This window comes from Phyllostomus hastatus, unplaced genomic scaffold (assembly GCF_019186645.2).
Source record: "Phyllostomus hastatus isolate PE091 unplaced genomic scaffold, TTU_PhHast_1.1 phas_contig_524, whole genome shotgun sequence".
NCBI classification, from domain to species: Eukaryota; Metazoa; Chordata; class Mammalia; order Chiroptera; family Phyllostomidae; genus Phyllostomus; species Phyllostomus hastatus.
The window spans coordinates 4,548,469-4,567,955 of NW_025333900.1; the positions used below are offsets into that span (position 1 = coordinate 4,548,469).

Sequence of the window (19,487 nt, forward strand, 5' to 3'; positions counted from 1 at the left end):
AAAAATCAACACAAAACAGCAGCCTTAAATGATATACTACATCAAATGGATTTAATTCATATTTACAGAATATTTTAGCCCAAAGCATCAAATTACACATTCTTCTCAAGTGCACATGGATCATTCCCAAAGAGAGGCCACATGGTAGGACACAAAATAAGTCTTAACAAATTCAAGAAAACTGAAATCATATCAAGCATTTTCTCGGATCACAATGACATAAAACTAGAAATCAACCTCAGTTTATAAAACACCTCAAAATCATGCAAGTACATTTAAATAGCATGTTATTAAATAATGAAGGGGTCATTGATGAAATCAAGAAAGAAATAAAAAAGTATCTGGAAACAAATGAAAATGAATACAAAACAACCCAAAACCTATGGGATATAGCGAAAGCAGTCCAGAGAGGGAAGTCTGTAGCATTAGAGGCATATCTCAAAAAGATAGAAAAATCTCAAATAAATTATCTAACCCTTTGCTTAAAAGAACTAGAAAAACAACAACAAACAAAGGTCAAAGTAAGTAGAAGGAAGGAAATAATCAAGATCAGCACAGAAATAAATGAGATACAGATTTTAAAAATAAAACAATTCAAAAGATCAATGGATCCAGATGTTTCTTTGAAAAGATAAACAAAACTGATGAACCTTTAATAAGGGTCATCGTGAGAAAAGAGAGAGGACCCAAATAAGTAAAATCAGAAATGAAAGAAGAGAAATAACAATGTATACCACAGAAATACAAAGGATTGTAAGAAAATACTATGAACAAATATGTGCCAAGAAATTGGACAACCTGGGCAAAATGGACAAGTTTCTAAAATCACACAATCTCCCAAGACTAAATCAGGAAGAAGCAGAACACCTGGACAGATTGATAACAACTAGTGAAATTGAAGCATAATTTAAAAACTCCCAGCAAACAAAATGTCCTGGAGCAGATGGGTTCACAGGCAAATTTTACCAATCATTCAAAAAAGAACTAACACCTATTCTTCTCAAACTATTCCAAAAAATTCAAGAAGAGGGAAAATTTCCTAACTTTTTTATGAGGCCAGTATCATCCTAATTTTAAAACCAGGTAAAGACAAAACAAAGAAAGAAAATTGCAGGCTAATATTTCTGATGTACATAGATACTAAAATCCTCAATAAAATATTAGCAAATGGGATCTAGCAACACATTTAAAAGATTATACACCATGATAAGTGTAATTTATTCCAGGGATGCAAGGACAGCACACTTGCAAATCAATAAATCTGATACATCACATAAACAAAATGAAAGACAAAAACCACATGATCGTGTCAATAGGTGTAGAAAAAACATTTAATAAGATCCAGCACCCATTTATGATAAAACACTCAGCAATGTGGGAATAGAGGGAGTATACCTCAACATAATAAAGGCCATATACAAAAAGCCTACTGCTAACATCATACTCGATGGGCAAAAACTAAAAGTGTTTCCCTTAAAATCAGGAACAAGAAAGGGGTGTCCACTTTCACCTCTCTTATTCAGCATGGTTGTGGAAATCCTAGTCATAGCAGTCAGGCAAGAAGAAATAAAAGGCATCCAAATTGGAAAGGAGGAAGTAAAACCACCACTATTTTCAGATGACATAATATTTTACATGGAAAATCCTATATGCTCACCAAAACACTACTTGATCTAATATGAACTTGGGAAGGTAGCTGAATATGTAGTCACTATTCAGAAGTTGATGGCATTTTTATATACTAATAATGAACTATCAGAAACAGAAACTAAGAAAAAAATTCCACTTACTACAACAACAAAAAAATAAAGTACCTAGGAATAAACTTAACCAAGGAGGTAAAAGACCTGAACTTTAGGACAGACACTGGAGAAAACAACTGAGAAAGATATGAATAAGTGGAAGCACGTATCGTGTTCATGGATTGGGAGGACTAAATCATTAAAATGTCTATATCACCCAAAACAATCTATAGATTCAACACAATTCCTTTAAGATACTAATGACATATTACACAGATCTAGAACACATATTCCAAAAACTTATACAGAACCAAAAAAGACCCTGGATAGCCTCAGCAATTTTGAGAAAGAAGAACAAAGTTGGAGAGATCACAATACCTGGTATCAAACTATGCTACAAGGCCACTGTAATCAGAACAGTCTGGTACTGGCATAAGAGCAGGAACATAGATGAACAGAACAGAATCAAGAACCCAGAAATAAACCCATACCTTTACGGTCAATTAATATTTCACAAATGAAGCAAGAGCATACATGGAGTAAAGATAGTCTCTTCAATAAATGGTGTTGGGAGAACTGGAACAGTACATGGAAAAAAATGATATTAGACCACCATTTTACATCATACACCACAATAAATTCAAAATGAATTAATATAAGTCATGATACCATAAAAATCCTACTGAAAAACATAGGCAGCAAAATTTCAGATATCCCACAGAGAAATATTTTTGTTAATATATCTCTTAGGGCAAAGGAAATTAAGGAAAAGATAAACAAATGGGACATCAAATTATAAAGCTTTGTTCAGCTAAAGAAACCATCAACACAATGAAAAGAAAACCCACTGTATGGGAGAACATATTTCCAATGATACATAAGACAAGAGTTTAATCTCCAAAGTATATAAAGAACTCATATGACTCAACACCAGGAAGACAAGCAATCCAATTAATTATGTAAAGAACCTGAATAGATACTTCTCCAAGGAGAACATACAGATGGCCCATAGACATATGAAAGAATGTTCAACATCACTAGCCATCATATAGATGCAAATTAAAACCACAATGAGATACCATTTCATACAGGTCAGAATAGCCACCATTAACAGATCAACAAGTGCTGGCAAGGATGTGGAGAAAAGGGAACCCTAGGGCATTGCTGTTGGGAATTCAGACTGGTGCAGCCACTGTGGAAAACAGTATGGAATTTCCTTTAAAAAAAAAAAAAAGATCTGCCTTTTGACTCAGCAATTCCACTTCTGGAATATAGCCAAAGAATCCCAAAACAACAATTCAAAAGAATATATGCATCCCTATGTTCATAGCAGCATTATTTACAATAGCCAAGATTTGGAAACAGGCTAAGTGCCCATCAGTAGATGAGTGGATAAAAGAGCTGTGGTACATTTACACGATGGACTACTACACAGCAGTAAAAAAGAAGGAATTCTTATCTTTTGTGACAGCATGGATGGAACAGGAGACTGTTATACTTAGTGAAATAAGCCAGGCAATAAAAGACAAATACTATATGATATCACTTATAACTGGAATCTAAGGAACAAAATAAAATAATACGCAAAATAGACTCAGAGGCACAGAAACAAGGAACAGAATGACAGCTGTAAGAGGGGAGAGGGTGGTTGGGACTGGTTGAAAGAAGGTGAAGGGACTAGACAAAAAACATATATGCATCACCGTGGACATAAACAATGGTGTGGGGATAGACTATGGGAAGGGGGGCTGCTAGAAGGAGTTAGGCAAAGGAGGAAAATTGGGGACAACTGTAAGAGCAGAAACAATAAAAAATTTTAAAATAATAAAATAAAAAATATTTTAGCTGTTCTAAAAAAAAAATAAAGTCAATGGGCATGTCCCCAGGTAAAGATTAAAAATAAAAACCCTGATGAGAATTAACTTGTGTTGCAAGGATTGGAGGAAAGAGAACCCTTGGGCACTGTTGGTGAAATGTAAACTGGTGCAGCCATATGGAAAACAGTATGGAGGTTCTTTTAAAATTAAAAATAGAACTACCATATGATCCAGCAATTCTGTTCCTGGGTATATACACAAGGAAAATGAAACACTAACTTGAAAAGATATCTGCACTCCAGTGTTCACTGCAGTATTCTTTTCTATAGCCAAGATAAGGAAACATATGGATGAATGGATAAAGAATATGTGGTATATACACACAACGGATATTACTCAGCCTTAAAAAATAATGAAATCTTACCACTTGTGACAACATGGATAGGCCCTGAGGGCATTTTGCTAAGTAACAGAAGTCAGACAGAAAAAAATAAATACTATATGATCTCAATTATATGTGGAATCTAAATTTAAAAAGGGGGAGGACAAGCTCACTTGATACAGAGAACAGACTGGTGCTTGCCAGGGGGTGATAGGGGATGGGAAAAATAGGTGAAGGGGGTCAAAAGGTACAAACTTCACGTTATAAAATAAGTAAGCCATAGGAATATAATGTACAGCATGGTGGTGACTATACACCATGGTGACTATAGTTAATAATATTATATTACATATATGAAACTTGCTAAGAGAATAAATCTTAAGTTTTCATTACACAAAAAATGTTTGTAACTGTGTGGTGATGGATGTTGACAAGACATATTGTGATGATTATTTTGGAATGTATACAAATATCAAATCACTATGTTGTACACTTGAAACTAACATAATGTTGTGTGTCAATTAAACCTCAAATATAAAAATTTAAAAATAAACAAAAATAAATCTAGCAAAGAATTGCTGAAAATTGTCAAGTATCTAAATAAATGGAGACATATTCCATGTTTATGGATTGGAAGATACAAACTGTTAAGATAGCAATTCTCCCAAACTGATCTACAGATTCAACACAAAGCCTATCAAAATCCCAGCATGCTTTTTTCTGTAGAAATTGAAAGAAAACGATTCTAAAATTTATACAGAAATGCAAAGAACCTAAAATAGGCAAACAAATGATTTAGAAAAAGAACAAAGTTGGAGGACTTAACACTTGCCAATTTTAAAACTTATTACAAAGCTACAGTAGTTAAGCTACTGGCAGTAAGAAACAAAATCAGGAGTCCAGAAAAAAACTCTTACATTCATGGCCACTGGTTTCCTGCAAAGATGCTAAAGCAAGTCAGTGTGGGAAAAGACAGTCTTTTTAAAATAGTTCTGAACAACAGAAATGAACAAACAAAACAGAAAGAGACTCATAGGTACAGAGAACAGACATGATTGCCAAGGGCAACTGGGGCTAGGGGACTGGTTAAAAAGGGTGAAGTGATTGGGAAGTACAGATTGGTAATTACAACACAGTTACAGGATGTAAAGTACAGCACAAGGAATATAGTCAATAATATTATAATAACTATGTATGGTGCCAGCTGGATATTGGAAATATCGGGGCCACTTTGTAAAGGACATGATTGTCTAGCCACTATACTGTATATCTGAAACTAAAAAGAAATAATATTCAATGTAAACTATAATTAAGAAAAAAGAAAAAAGAAATATACAACATATAAAACCTGTGGGACATAATTAACTGTTGGGAACCACCCTGTCTGGTATCAGAAGCTGTAACCCCCCCCCAAGGCTAAGGCTGAGGGAATGACCTTGGACCATAAGCCAGCAAGGAGACAAAAGCTTATCTCCCTGGCAGGAGTGCTGCTTCTGCTCCTTTGACTTCATCCTGCCTGGCCCCCAATGCTTGGTCGGTTAGCCAATGATGGGTAAGATTGCCCAAGGGGGGAATGACCTAAGACAGGCACAGTCACATGGGAGGCCCCCAAGGACTTTGGGGGCTACAGCAAAAGAGGGTGATGGACCCCCACTCCTCGGCTTTGACAAAGCCTGAGTCCTCATTGTCTGCAAGAAAATCTCCTAATCTCTTGGCTAGCTTACTCCCCTTGCTCCGCCTAAGCCTGAAACAATGACAGAGTGGTGCAGCCCTGTGCTGGAGAGGGTGGATTTCCTGGGTGATCAGGCCTAAGAAAGAATATGTAAAATCCTGTGAAACCTGCTTTGTTTAGAATGCTCTCAATTAACTGATAAGGGTCCAAAGAAGAAGTAAGTTTGTTCCTCAAAGTTTTACAGCTCTTTAGCTATCTGACCTTGACTCAAAATAGGCCCTCAGTGTTCTTTGTTATCTATTGTTTGATCCTTACTTCCTGGCAATGATTAATGAGCTTTATCTGAATTCCTGTGTAAACAAGCCCAATAAAAGCCTTCTTGGGTAGGAGAACGGGGTGCTCTCCCCTAGGGAGGGTGGTGGAGGCACTCCCCACTAGAGAGAGTGGCCATTCCATCCCTATTTCCCCACAGGACCTGGTTGTCTCTGTGTATGTTTTTCTTGTGTTTCGACGAGCCATCCGCAGTGTTCCATGGTCACTGCAGGCCAGTGGTTGAGTCAATTAACACAGTATTTATAGGAGAATTCAAAGAAAAAATTAGTTCTAAGACAATTACATATTCAGTATGCAAAAAAAAGACAAGATTTATATCACAGGAACTCAAAATGGATCATTAAAAAAAGGATCATATATCTAGATGTAAGAGTTAACAATAACAAATGCTGGCAAGGATGAGGAGAAACTGTATCGTTCATATATTGTTGGTGGGAATGCAAAATGGCACAGCCACTTTGGAAATCAGTTTAGCTGTCTCTTAGAAAATTAAACATAAACTTATTATATAATCCAGAAATTCTAGTCATAGCTGTCCAAGAGAAATGGAAACATATATCCACAGAAAGGCTTGCCTATGAAAGTTTACAGCAAAATTATTCATAATAGCCAAAAACTGGAAGCAATCCAAAATGTTATCAACTGGTGAATGGATGAACAAAATGTAGTACACTCATACAATGGAATATTAACTCAGCAACAAAAAAGAACAATCCACTGATATATGCCACAACATGAATAAACCTCAAATTTTAACACTAAGTAAAAGAAGTCAGATACAAAAAGGCTATATATTAGATGACTGCTTTTTATGAAATGTCCATAAAAGGCAAATTTATGAGAGAGAACTGATTATTGATTGCAAGTGGGCACTGCATGCAAATGGACAGAAAAGAATCTCTGTGGGTGATAAAAATGTTCTAAAACTGGATTTTGGTAATGGTAACACTATAAATTTACTAAAAATCATTGAATTGTACACTTAATAGGAATGAATCTTGTGGCACATAAATTACACCTCAATAATACTGTTTTAAAAAAGCATTTCTCAATCTAGTTAATAACAAAAAGTTGTACAATTTTGTGGAATTATTGGGAACCTGCCTGCAGTTATGAATAAACCAACGCTTTTACCTCCTCCCAAAAACCTAGCAGAATTCACTACTATTCTATCCTGAGTCTTCTTCTTTACTTGTAACAGATAGGCCCTGATCAACAAAAAAACTACCATAGCCAGAATTCTAGGAGTCATTCTACACTCCTCGCAACTGTTATCAGAAACAGAAATTCTTTTTATTCTACTTACTTAGTTTCTTGAATCTATGTCTTTCTCTCCATTCTATCATTGCTTTAATTCAAATCTTTTTAATAGTTTCCCAACTAATCGCTCTTACTCTAGACCTGCTCTTTTCAATCTATCTTCTGAATGATCCCAGAAAACTTGTTCTTAACTGCAAATATAATCCTGATACACTAATTAAAACCTTTTCGGTTTTCTCGCTTCTACCCTGTCTCTATAGGCAACAATAGTAATTTTTAAGCCCTTTTGACCATGCACCCCCACCATGAGCAAAAGCTTTTAATGTGTACCCCAAATGTGTATGTATGTGTGTGTATACACACACGTATACATGTATATATTCATGTATGTATATACACATGTGTGTGTATGTGTATGTATATATCATATACATGCATGAATTTCTTACTAGTTTAATATACACAAAAATTGAAATTTAAAAGGATAACATAGAAAAGAAACTAATAGAAGTTCCAGTTTGGCTCTCTATTCCTATTATTTTGCATACTCACATCCCTCTTTGGAGACTACTGGCCCAAAGGAAAAAGTCCACACTCCTTTGCATGACTTAAAAGACTGTATCTTTTGTTCCCCACCTATATCTCAACTTCATCCCTTACTATTTCACCCCATATAATGTATGTTTTAGCCTCACAAAATTACCTATAGTTCTCTCATTGAACAAGAAGTTAAAATTTAATGTGTACTCTTGAAATAAAATAAACATCTCTGCATCTTTGCAATTGTTCTTGCCTCTTCCTGGAACATCCTTATTACCCTTTTCAGACTGTGAGCAGATCCAGCTCAAGTGCCATTGCCTTTCTCTAAATAGTCAATTTTCCCACCTTTGTGTGCTTATTTCTCTTACAATATTTTTACATTGCATTGAAATTATACATTTGCCTTTCTGTCCTATAAGCTTTGCCATAGTGCCTTAGATCCTTGAGGACAGAGGACATTTATGTTATGCAACCTAAATCTCCATTACTTAAATATTGCCAAATACTGGCTGCACAGTTTTGCCTTACATGTTAAGCTAACTCTTGAATTAAACCAATAAACTCTACCAAATTTACCACATACCATCATATACAGACTTGTAACATGCTAAGGGCTGCCAAGCCTGCAGTATGCATAATCCATACCCAAGAGTCATCCTAACAAGTAAGATTCCTCATGGTTTCAGAATGCTCCGATTTAGGCATCCTCTTCAGTCTTACGACTTCTATGTTTACTTAAATTTAGTCATCATCACTGGGAACTGCTCCACCTGTAAGATCTCAAACTAAAATTCCTTTTTTGACCACGAGATCCACCACAACTACTTAAGTGTTCATCTTTGTGGTGTACATCAACCCCAGTACCTCACATCTTGCTTATTTTACTGGTCTAGTCAGGCCTCTCCTCTCCAGCTTCAATTCCATGGCCAATCATTTTAATCCTGCTCTCATCAGCCTCCAAGATGACCATGCTCCGCTAATCTATCATATATGCTATCCCCATCCCCAATTCTGTGTTAACCAAAGCATACTTTTTTTTTGGTTGTTATTTCTACTTCTAAGCCAAGATCTGCAAATTCAGATTACCTTTACTTACATGGATTCTCAAAAACTTATTTACTCCCTCCATGTCAATTTTTCCCCATATTACCAACCATCCTTTCCTTTCCTTAGGTCTCAGGGAAAGAGATGTCCTCTCTAAGGATAACCTATATAAATATCATTTCTTTCCATTCTCTCCAGGACTTCAACTCCTTAAATCCTTGTTTTAACCTTCTCCCCGATCCTGACCCTGATTCTGTCTCGAGTTACCTTTTCATTTTTTTTCACTCATCAAAAACAGTTCATGTTACCTTTCTTTTTTTTTTTTTAAAGATTGTATTTATTTTATTTTTTTTTTAGAGAGGAAAGGGAGGGGGGGAGAGAGAGAGAGAGCGAGAGAGAGAGAGAGAGAGAGAGAGAGAGAGAGAAACATCAATATGCGGTTGCTGGGGGTTATGGCTTGCAACCCAGGAATGTACCCTGGCTGGGAATCGAACCTGGGACACTTTGGTTCCCAGCCCGCGCTCAATCCACTGAGTTACGCCAGCCAGGGCTTCATGTTACCTTTCTGTGTGTGTGTGTGTGTGTGTGTGTGTGTGTGTGTGTGTGTGTGTGTGTGATGATCACATTAATCTTTTTAATTTTTTAATTATTTTTTATTGATTATGCTATTACAATTGATCCAATTTTTCCCCCTTAGCCCCCTCCACCCAATACCCTGCTCCCTCAGGCAACTCCCACACTACTGTTCCCATGTCCATGGGTCATTCATTTAAGTTCTTTGGCTACTGCATGTCCTATTCTGTACTTTACACCCCCAAAGCTTCTGTAACTACATATTTGAACTTCTTAATCCCCTCACCTCTTCACCCATTCCCCAACACCCCGCTCTGACCTGGCAACCATCAAAATGCTCTCTGAATCCATGATTCTCTGCTCTTGTTTGTTTAGTTTGTTTTTTAGATTCTATTGTTGATAGATATGTATTTTTGCCATTTTATTGTTCATAATTTTTATCTTTTTTCTTAAATAAGTCCCTTTAACATTTCATATAATAGAGGTTTAGTGATGATGAACTCCTTTAGTTTTTTCTTGTCTTAGAAGCACTTTATCTGCCCTTCAATTCTAAAAGATAGCTTTGTTGGGTAGAGTAATCTTGGCTGTAAGTCCTTGCTTTTCATGACTTTGAATATTCCTTGCCAATCTCTTCTAGCCTGCAAAGTTTCTTTTGAGATTTCAGTTGATAGTCTTATGGGGATGCCCCTGTACATAACTAACTGCTTTTCTCTTGCTGCATTTAAGATTTTGTCTTTATCTTTAACCTTTGGCATTTTAATTATGATGTGACTTGGAGTGGGTCTCTTTGCATCCATTTTGTTTGGGATTCTCTGTGTTTCCTGCACTTGCATGTCTATTTCCTCCACCAAGTTAAGGAAGTTTCATTATTTTTTCAAATAGATTTCTAATTTCTTGCTCTTTCTCTCCTCTTTCTGGCACCCCAATGATGTGAATGCTATAACACTTGAAGTTGTCCCACAGGCTGCTTACACTATCCTCATATTTCTGGGAATTTTTCTTCTTCTTCTTCTGATTGGTTGTTTTTGGCTTCCTATGTTCCAAAACATTGATTTCTTTCTTGGTTTTACCCATTCTACTGTTGTTTCCCTGTAAATTGTTCTTTATTTCAATTAGTGTATCCTTTGTTTCTGAATAGATCTATTTTATGCTGTTGAGGTCTTCACTAAGTTCTGTGAGCATCCTTATAAGCAGTGTTTTGAACTGTGCATCTGAAAGATTGCTTATCTCCCTTTTGTTTACTTCTTTTTCTGGATTTTGATCTTTTCTTTCATTTGGGCCATGTTTCTTTGTCTCCTCACTTTGGTAGCTACCCTGTTTCTTTCTATGTATTAGGTAGAGCTGCTATGACTCCCTGCTCTTGGTAGTGTGGCCTAATGGAGTAGGTGTCCTGTAGGGTCCAGGGGCACAGCTTCCCCTATCACCCAAGCTGGGTAATCAATGGGTGCCCTTTGTGTAGGCGGATTACAACCTCCTCTTGTAGTTGAGCCTTGACTGCCACTGGCAGGTCAATGGGAGGGATTTACCCAAGCCAATGAGCTGCAGTTACTCCCTGTGACCACTGACCACCACCAACCTCTGCCCTCCATGGAGGATCAGCTATGCAGGGGCATAGCTATGCAGGGGCTGTGAAGGTGCTCTAACATGTTCTATAGCTGTCCACTGGGTATGCAGGCTCTGGGATTTCCCAGGTGGTGCAGGTCAAGGTCAGCCCCAACCTGTGGTCTCCCTATCTGACATACAAAAGCAGTCTGAGATGTCTGCTACTTGTGCTGGGCTTGCAGATTCCCAGGCAAAGCCAAACTGAATTTAGCCTGGCCACTGCTAGTGCCAGGCCTGGGGCCACTTTGCAAGAGGTAAAGGGCCTGGGGACTCACTGAGGCCAACTGTTGCTTATTTGGTAGGGTTCAGGAAGTTGTGAATCATGAGCCAAGACCAGCTACTCATATGGATAAGTCATGGTTAACAATTTGGGTGGGCCCATAATTTGGGTGAGACAGAGTTCCAGAGGATCTCTAGGGCAGGGAAAAGTGTCAACCAGGTTGGTGGAGTCTCACATATGGCACCAACCCACCAGCTCTGTGGCTCTGTGCAGGGCCGGGGGTGCTCAGAAAGGGACAATGGCCTCTGCCTGCCTTGCTGAGAGAAAACTGTCCCCCAGCTCTCGTTTGATGCTAGACACTTCAGTTCCTCCCTGTATGCCACTGGTGCCTTCCAAGCTGCCACCCTAGTGCTGGAGCTCAGAGGGAGTGAATCTGAGTAATTCCATTTGTGGGTTCTTTAAGGGAAACTGCTTGGGACTCCAGAAGTTTCTTCTACTTACTCAATCCCTGATTGTTTTTGCAGCCAGAAGTTATGTGGACTTATCTTTCTGGCACTGGAACCTTGGAGTGGGGGCCTGGTGTAGGGCTGGGACTCCTTGCTCCTGAAATATCCCTCCTGAATTTTTATCTACCACATGTGGATGTGAGACCAGCCAATTCCATGTCTTCACCCCTCCTACCAGCTGGATGGATATGTTTTCTTCAATTCTGTAGTTGCCAAATTTCCATTCAACTCGATTTCTGACAGTTCTGAGTAATGGTTGTTCTATATTTTAGTTGTAATTTTGATGCAGTTGTGCAAGGAGGCAAGCCATGCTTACCTATGTCACCATCTTGACTAGAAGTCTCACCTTTGTTTTCTAACTTCTCAAGTACTTCTGATTTTCAATCTGAGTTTTCCCTACAAGCAGCTCTTTCAAATTACCAATTACCTATTCATTGTCAAATCCAATGGGATGTCCCCATTCTGCTCAACTTCTTGGCATTACTTATATCATTGGTAACCACCTGTCCTTTAATCTTTCTCCTCTCTGGATTTCCTTGTCACTAAATTGTCTTGTTTGTTTGTTTGTTTTTTTCCTTTGTCTCTGACTAATCTTGCCCTGTCTTCTTCATTGGCACTGCTTTTTAGAGCTCAGCCTTAAATGTGATCACACTGTTATCAGAATGGGCATAGCTGCCTTTTCCTGCTCATTCCCATGATGATCAACTTGTGATGACAGTGATAATTCTTAAATCCTAGCATGTTTTCACCCCAGCAAGTTACATTTCTTACATGGCTGGGTGTTTTTATATTAATGAGATTACAATGGACATTCCCTTATATGATCCCACTGGATCTCATGTTGCTCATCTAATTTTTTAAAAAGTTAATATAGAAATTCATTAAAATACTTTAAAGTATAACCATACTTGTTATTCATTAATTCTTTAAGTACAGGCCTACTGATTTTGAAAATTCTTGCATAAGCAACCCATAGTGCAGTGGATAAAATTTCCAGTCTATTTTTTAAAAGCAGAGCAGGAATTTAAGATGTGAAATGATCTGTGTACAGACTCTTTCAGGATTTTTATTTTCCCCAAATATTTTCTAATTTTTAATTATACTGTTTACATCAATTTTTAAAGCTACTTATATTAAATCTTCCAAAGCAGTCAACTTAGTTTTTCTTATAGTTCTCCTTAATACTGAGGTTTCATCATTATATCTGATACTTAATTAAACTATATAACAATAACAAGTATAAATGAGTTCGGGAGCAAACACAACTAAGCATTCAATGCAGCTGGTGGAAACAAAAAATATTTAGATGTACATATGAGTAGCCTAGGAGCCACAAGCATTCAGCATGTTAGGGCTGTCAGTATGTTTTATAGAGAAATGGAGAATGACAGTTAAATTTGGTAAGGCATTTAAGGGAAGAGTAAAGAGCAAGTCTTCATATTAAAACCATGTTTAAGTCAGGAATCTTACAGAGGTAAGAAAAATATCCAATCTTAGATCTCCTTACCTCTACCTCTTTTCAGCCGTACAGTATTTCTACACTTACAATGACAATCTTAAGAGTGATTTTAAGATTTATACGTGGGCAATCTATTTTAAAAATAAAAGTGGAAAAATGATGGACAATCCCTAAACGACAGACATGTCTATTCATGGCCAATTTCCCATGTCTTTAAGGAGTGTGAAAAACTTACAGGCATACCTCAGAGGTATTGTGGGCTCAATTCCAGGCCACTGCAACAAAGTGAATATTGCAATAAAGCAAGTCACAATTCTTTAGCTTCCCAGTGCATATAAAAGCTATGTTCATTATAGTGTAGTCTAATAAGTGTGCAATTACATATGTCTAAGAAAATAATGTACCTATCTTATTTTAAAAATACTTTATTGCTGAAAAAAGTGTTAACCATCATCTAAGCCTTCAGCAAGTTGTAATCATTTTGCTGATGTCTTGCCTCAATATTGATCACTGCTGATTGATCATCATAACAAATAGAATAATAATGAAAAATCTTGAAATACTTTGAGAATTACAAAATGTGACAGATACAAAATGAGCAAATGTTGAAAAAAATGGTTCCAGTAGATGTGTTCAACACAAGGTTGTCACAGACCTTCAATCTGTAAAAAATGCATTATCTTCTAAGAGCCATAAAGTAAAGAGCAATAAAATGAGGTAAGCCTGTATTTATTCTACATATCCTTATAATAATGGAATTCATTCCTTATTGAAAATAAAAATTAAGACTTTAAAGATCCTACCCTCCTTTTTATATTGTCTATTATTCAAGTGACTATCAGTAGAAAGTTTAAAAGAATGCAGTGTCCTCAAAACATAGAAAACCCTTCTCCTACAAGTATTAACCAAACAAGCAATAACTAGTTTCAATAATATTACAGAGATCTGCTACAATGTGCCACAAGTGAAAGATAAACTTAACTAATTAACTTCAATGGCAGATAGAAGAATCCAGAACTTGTTGGATGATACTGACCTATATTACTAACTTTGAAGGTTACTAATTTTGTATTTTTGTCCCCAAAAGTTAATTTTTCACCAACTTAGAAAAGATCTTCCAAGTAAAACTACAAATTAAATAAAACAATCAGAGAAAGTAGTGCCTTTTGTTTTCCTGCAATGTTATAAAGAAAAATAAAGGTAAAGACAATGACATACAGAAAGAAATTGTTACAATTTGTTTGAATGAATTTTTTCTTTTTTTCTACATAAAGTCTTAGAAGAGCAGTTCCAGTTCTTCTTTATTACATGCTTTTAAAACATTAGTATAACATTCAAGAGGAAAGAATTTTAATGAATACTGATAATTAAAAAACCTTGGTATGATACAACAATCAATTTACAGTTTGTTCAAACTGGAAAATTTTAATTGTCTATGAGTGGGTTGGATGTATTGTTAAATGATGTACATAACAAAGAATGTATGTATAAACAAGATATATCAGCATAAATTGAATTATTCTACTGGGTAATACGTAACACTACCTAACCTTTTGCAAACTGCTGGTCTCTTCTTTTTCTCTGAATACTGTCATACAAAAACAAAACCAAAAACACCTGAGTACTGAGATGCAACCTGACATTTTTGCATAATCAGTGTCCCAACCTATCTTTTAATATTAACTTGATTTTTTTTCTTCTTCTAATGTAATATAAGATGTTAGGTGAGTAAAAGAATGAGAGGAAAAAGATCATTTTATGAGGATTTCAAACCACTGATAAAAAATAATGTACATGAGTCATGGTTCACAAATTGATTAAGAATAAGGACAGCCATGATAATATATTATATCACATGATCACTTAACACTTCCTCAACAAACTGGACATGAACTTAATCATGTACTATAACTACAGTCAGTTAAATCAAATCTAGCCAAAACAAGTCTGTTCAATATTAGAGCAGAAATAAGCCTTTGTACCTTTTATCTTGAGTGTTAGTTATTCTTTCTAAAACACCTAAACAGATTACATACATAAACAATTCAACTATATTACCAGTGTTTTGAACTCTGCATCTGATAGGCTTGCTACCTCTTCGTCACTTAGTTGTTTGGGCCATTTTTTTTTGTCTTGGTGGGCCGGTTACATAGTAAGGAACAAAGCCTTAGGTATTCACCAGGGTGGGGCAACCCACCTTGCTGAACTGTGGAGCTGTATGTGGGGGGGCAGGGTCAGAAAGGGAACAATGCCACTTGCTCAGCAGAGTTCAAAACACTTGTATCAGGATGCCCACAGAAATAGTTGAGTATGGTCAAAATAGAGGAAAAAATGGTGGCTATGCAAAGTGAAATAAAGAAAAATATACAGGGAAGCAACAGTGAGGGGAAGGAAACCAAGACTCAAATCAACGATTTGGAGGAGATGGAAGAAATAAACATTCAACCAGAACAGAACTAAGAAACAAGAATGTAAAAACATAAGGAGAGGCTTAGGATCCTCCAGGACAATTTCAAATGTTCTAACATTTGAATCATAGGGGTGCCAGAAGGAGAAGAGGAAGAGCGAGAAAATGAAAACTTATTTGAAAAAATAATGGAGAACTTCCCCAATCTGGTGAAGGAAATAGACTTCCAGGAAGTCTAGAAGTCCAGAGAGTCCCAAAGAAGTTGGACCCAAGGAGGAGCACACCAAGGCACATCATAATTACATTAGCCAAGATTAAAAATAAGGAGAGAATCTTAGAAGCAGCAAGAGAAAAGGAGACAGTTACCTACAAAGGAGTTCCCATTAAACTATCAGCTGATTTCTCAAAAGAAACCTTGCATGCAAGAAGGGGCTGGAAAGAAGTATTCCAAGTCATGAAAAACAAGGACCTACATCCAAGATTGCTCTATCCAGCAAAGCTTTCATTTAGAATGGAAGGGCAGATAGGGTGCTTCCCAGATAAGGTCGAGTTAAAGGAGTTAATCATCACCAAGCCCTTATTATATGAAATGCTAAAGGGACTTATCTAAGAAAAAGAAGAAGATCAAAACTATGAATAGTAAAATGACAACAAACTCACAACTATCAACAACCAAACCTAAAAAACAAAAACTAAAACAAACTAAGCAAACAACTAGAACAGGAATGGAATCACAGAAATGGAGATCACATGGAAGGTTACCACTGTGGGGGAGGGGAGAATGGGGGAAAAGGTACAAGGAATAAGCAGTATAAATGGTAGGTACAAAATAGACAGGGGGAGTTTAGGAATAGTGTAGGAAATGGAGAAGCCAAAGAACTTATATGTACGACCCATGGACATCAACTAAGTGGAGGGGAATGCTGGTGGGAGGGGAGTGGAGAGGGGATAAAAGGGAGAAAAGAAATGGGACAACTGTAATAGCACAATCAATAAAATGTATTTTAAATAAACAAATTCAACTATAAATGATATACTGGAAAATCTTTAATGATTCAGTAAATCTAAAGATCAATACTAGTTTATATTCAAATATAATTGAAATGAGTCTCTCTGAGAATAGTGATTAGCTGAAGAGTAACTGAAAAACAACAACTTGGAAGGGCTTTGAGCTGCTTAGAAAGTGTATGGTTTTCACTATGTTTCTCCGTAACTAGTAAGGGTCAACACAACCAAGAATTCTTCAGTGCTCTCCCTACAGGAGTATCTTAAAAATTAAAAAGCAATGCTGGATGCTTTTAGTATCTCAGAATACAGTTCATCAGAGTTTCTAATTTTACAGATCGAAAAACTGAGCCTGAAAAATGTAAGAGACTTATCTCCTATGTTTCCAGATAGGGGCAGGGCAGGACTCAGCACTGAACACCTCTCAGCAGGTTTAAGTAACTGTGGGGTCAACTGCAGTGTTACAGCTCTACCTTTATCACCACACCCTGTCCTGTGGTCCAGAGTTCGCACAACAGAAAGCAGAATCTTTTAAAATTATGATTCTCAACAATCTCAAAGTTAGCGCTGTGCCATCCTAACATATGAGTCATAATGGTCATCAGTAGAAACTCTCACTTGGCACATATGTTATAGCTAAAAGAGAATATCAAAACCACTTGTGATTAAATAAAACTAGCAAAACAATATTAAGCAAACTTTTTTTGATGTAAACTAATTTAAAGAAAAAGGAATGAGTTCTTTCATCATTAAGAAAGAACATCTGACATCAATTAACTCTCATCTACTTTAAAGTGAAGAATTAAACACAAAATTACCTTTGAAGGCTTCAAGTTCCTTCCTGTAGAAAGAAAAAGAAAATGTAAATTTAAAATAATCTATTTCCAATGGAAAATGCTCTTAGATTATAATAAAAATTTATGTATTTTAAATGCTCAGAGTAATATATTTGGATGCTCATATATCAATGCTTCACTGTAATTACCAATACAATTAGCCTAAAGTTACTTTTTTAGTTTTTCTATTACCCTACTAATGGCTCAAAAAAAATTCTACCAAAATTTAAACTATTAAGATACTGAAACACCTACAGTAAAATACAAAGCATTTTAATGCCAGTTATGAACCATCTGGTATATATATAATAACCAGTATTATCAGTTTATAAAAGCATTTAATTTTCCTTCCTCTGATAAATTTTAAATAATAGAGGTTTAAGATATTTAATTAAAAATAAGCCAGGACAGGGGCAGTTATTTTCCCTTTCAAATAAAAGGAGAAGCACATATCAAAAGACTGAGGTCCATAGCTCATCCTGACAGAAAAGGGCCAAGGCTCTAGGAAATGCCATGGTTGGCAGTTTTGTCAGTGTCAATTAAGGAGGCTGAAATACAAAGTCTCCTGTGGAAATGTAAAGGGAGAGAAAGCAGATGACCAAACATAAAACAAAACATTTTTGACAAAGTAGTCGAGGCAAGTTATTTTCAGGTTTTCTTTCATAACTTTTTAATTCTATTTTTCTGATTATTATACTAATAAAAGGTTATTTTGAGGAGGTAAATTTATTTATAAGGGCTTGTTGTCCCACTGAAAATATGAAACATTTATCTTTTATTTGCACTCTAGAATTTACTAAAAATCTAGAGATATTCTAAATTCCCAAATCAGTATTCCACACTACTAATTACCCTCATGTTCCAAAATAGTTAACTACAATTAACAGCTGACAGAGAGGACTGGCAAGCTGCCTACTCAAGGGCCAAACAAAATATTCTTGTTAACAGCCGAGTGGAGGTTCTTAAATCAGATGATCATCTCACTCCTCTTTTTCTAAAAATACTGACTCTTCATAATAATGCTCCAGCATCACAGTTCATTAACTAAGAAAAAGAATGCTATCTTCAATCCCATCTTTTCAAAAACATGTGCAATTGTTTCCCTTTAGCTAATAGTCCAACTTAATTCTTAAAAGACTAGGTATAAAATAAACATGCCTAAACCTATTTTATATTCCAACAATGGGATGAAAGCTGAAATGCCTAACAGTAAGGCAACATGCATCACAAGAGAACATCTTGAAAAGATACCTTCAGTTTGCTTCTTAGTAGCAATTCTCTAAGGTCACTCACAGATGTAAAAGACGAGAGATCACTCAGTTGATATTCTTTATTCAGGTTGAATAATTCTTTCTTCTATGATTATAATCTTTAGAGAGCCTCTGCTTTCCTTTTCTTAGAATAGATAGCAGTGAACAAAATTTCTAAAAGGCACCTCTCATTTTAAAAAGCTAAAACTCAGAGTAATAATTTCACAGACACTTTTCTTCCCCCAAACAAGCATAAAACACCAACAAGCATAAAACAAAGAACCCAGTGTATAGTATGAATGAGTAATTGCCCAATTGCGGAAAGCTATGTTCCATTTGAAATTATCATGCTCACCTTTCCACCTTCTGGCTGCCTCATCAAAATCAATAGCTACTGAGAAAAGAAGTGTAGCAGAGGACTCTTCCTAGACATCCTCTATTTACAGAAATTATTACCCACAATTCTTTGGAAATTTACAAGAAACTTCCCCAGTTCCTGAAAATGAAGATTGTTTGAGGTAGTGGTGGTACAGATAACTATGGTTTAAAGTAAAAATCAGTATTATAAAATCTTTAAAGAACTGATAAAGTAAAGCAGTAGCACTGAAAGCCTTGAAATTTCCTAATATTTAGGGAAGATTTCCCATTCGATAAAGGTAGTAAGCATTTGGAAATACAGGAGAGGTAACAGAAGGGAGGGGATGGCATGCAAGTAGAGGTGAAACTGAAGGTATGGAGGCCAAACAATGTTGGTTATATTTAAGAAACAGTACAGGAAATGGAGAAGCCAAAGAACTTATATGCATGACCCATGGATATGAACTAAGGGAGGGGAATGG

The 19,487-nt window shown here is 36.2% G+C and overlaps 1 protein-coding gene across 1 annotated transcript in view; it reads right to left on the reverse strand.

Moving 5' to 3' along the window:
- DTNBP1 (dystrobrevin binding protein 1) overlaps positions 1 to 19,487 on the reverse strand; it is a 183,951-nt gene that overhangs the window by 80,134 nt on the left and 84,330 nt on the right. Inside the window, exon 7 of the mRNA XM_045847207.1 lies at positions 17,381 to 17,403. Coding sequence (XP_045703163.1) covers positions 17,381 to 17,403 — 23 coding nt within the window. The remainder of the gene's footprint in view (positions 1 to 17,380; positions 17,404 to 19,487) is intronic.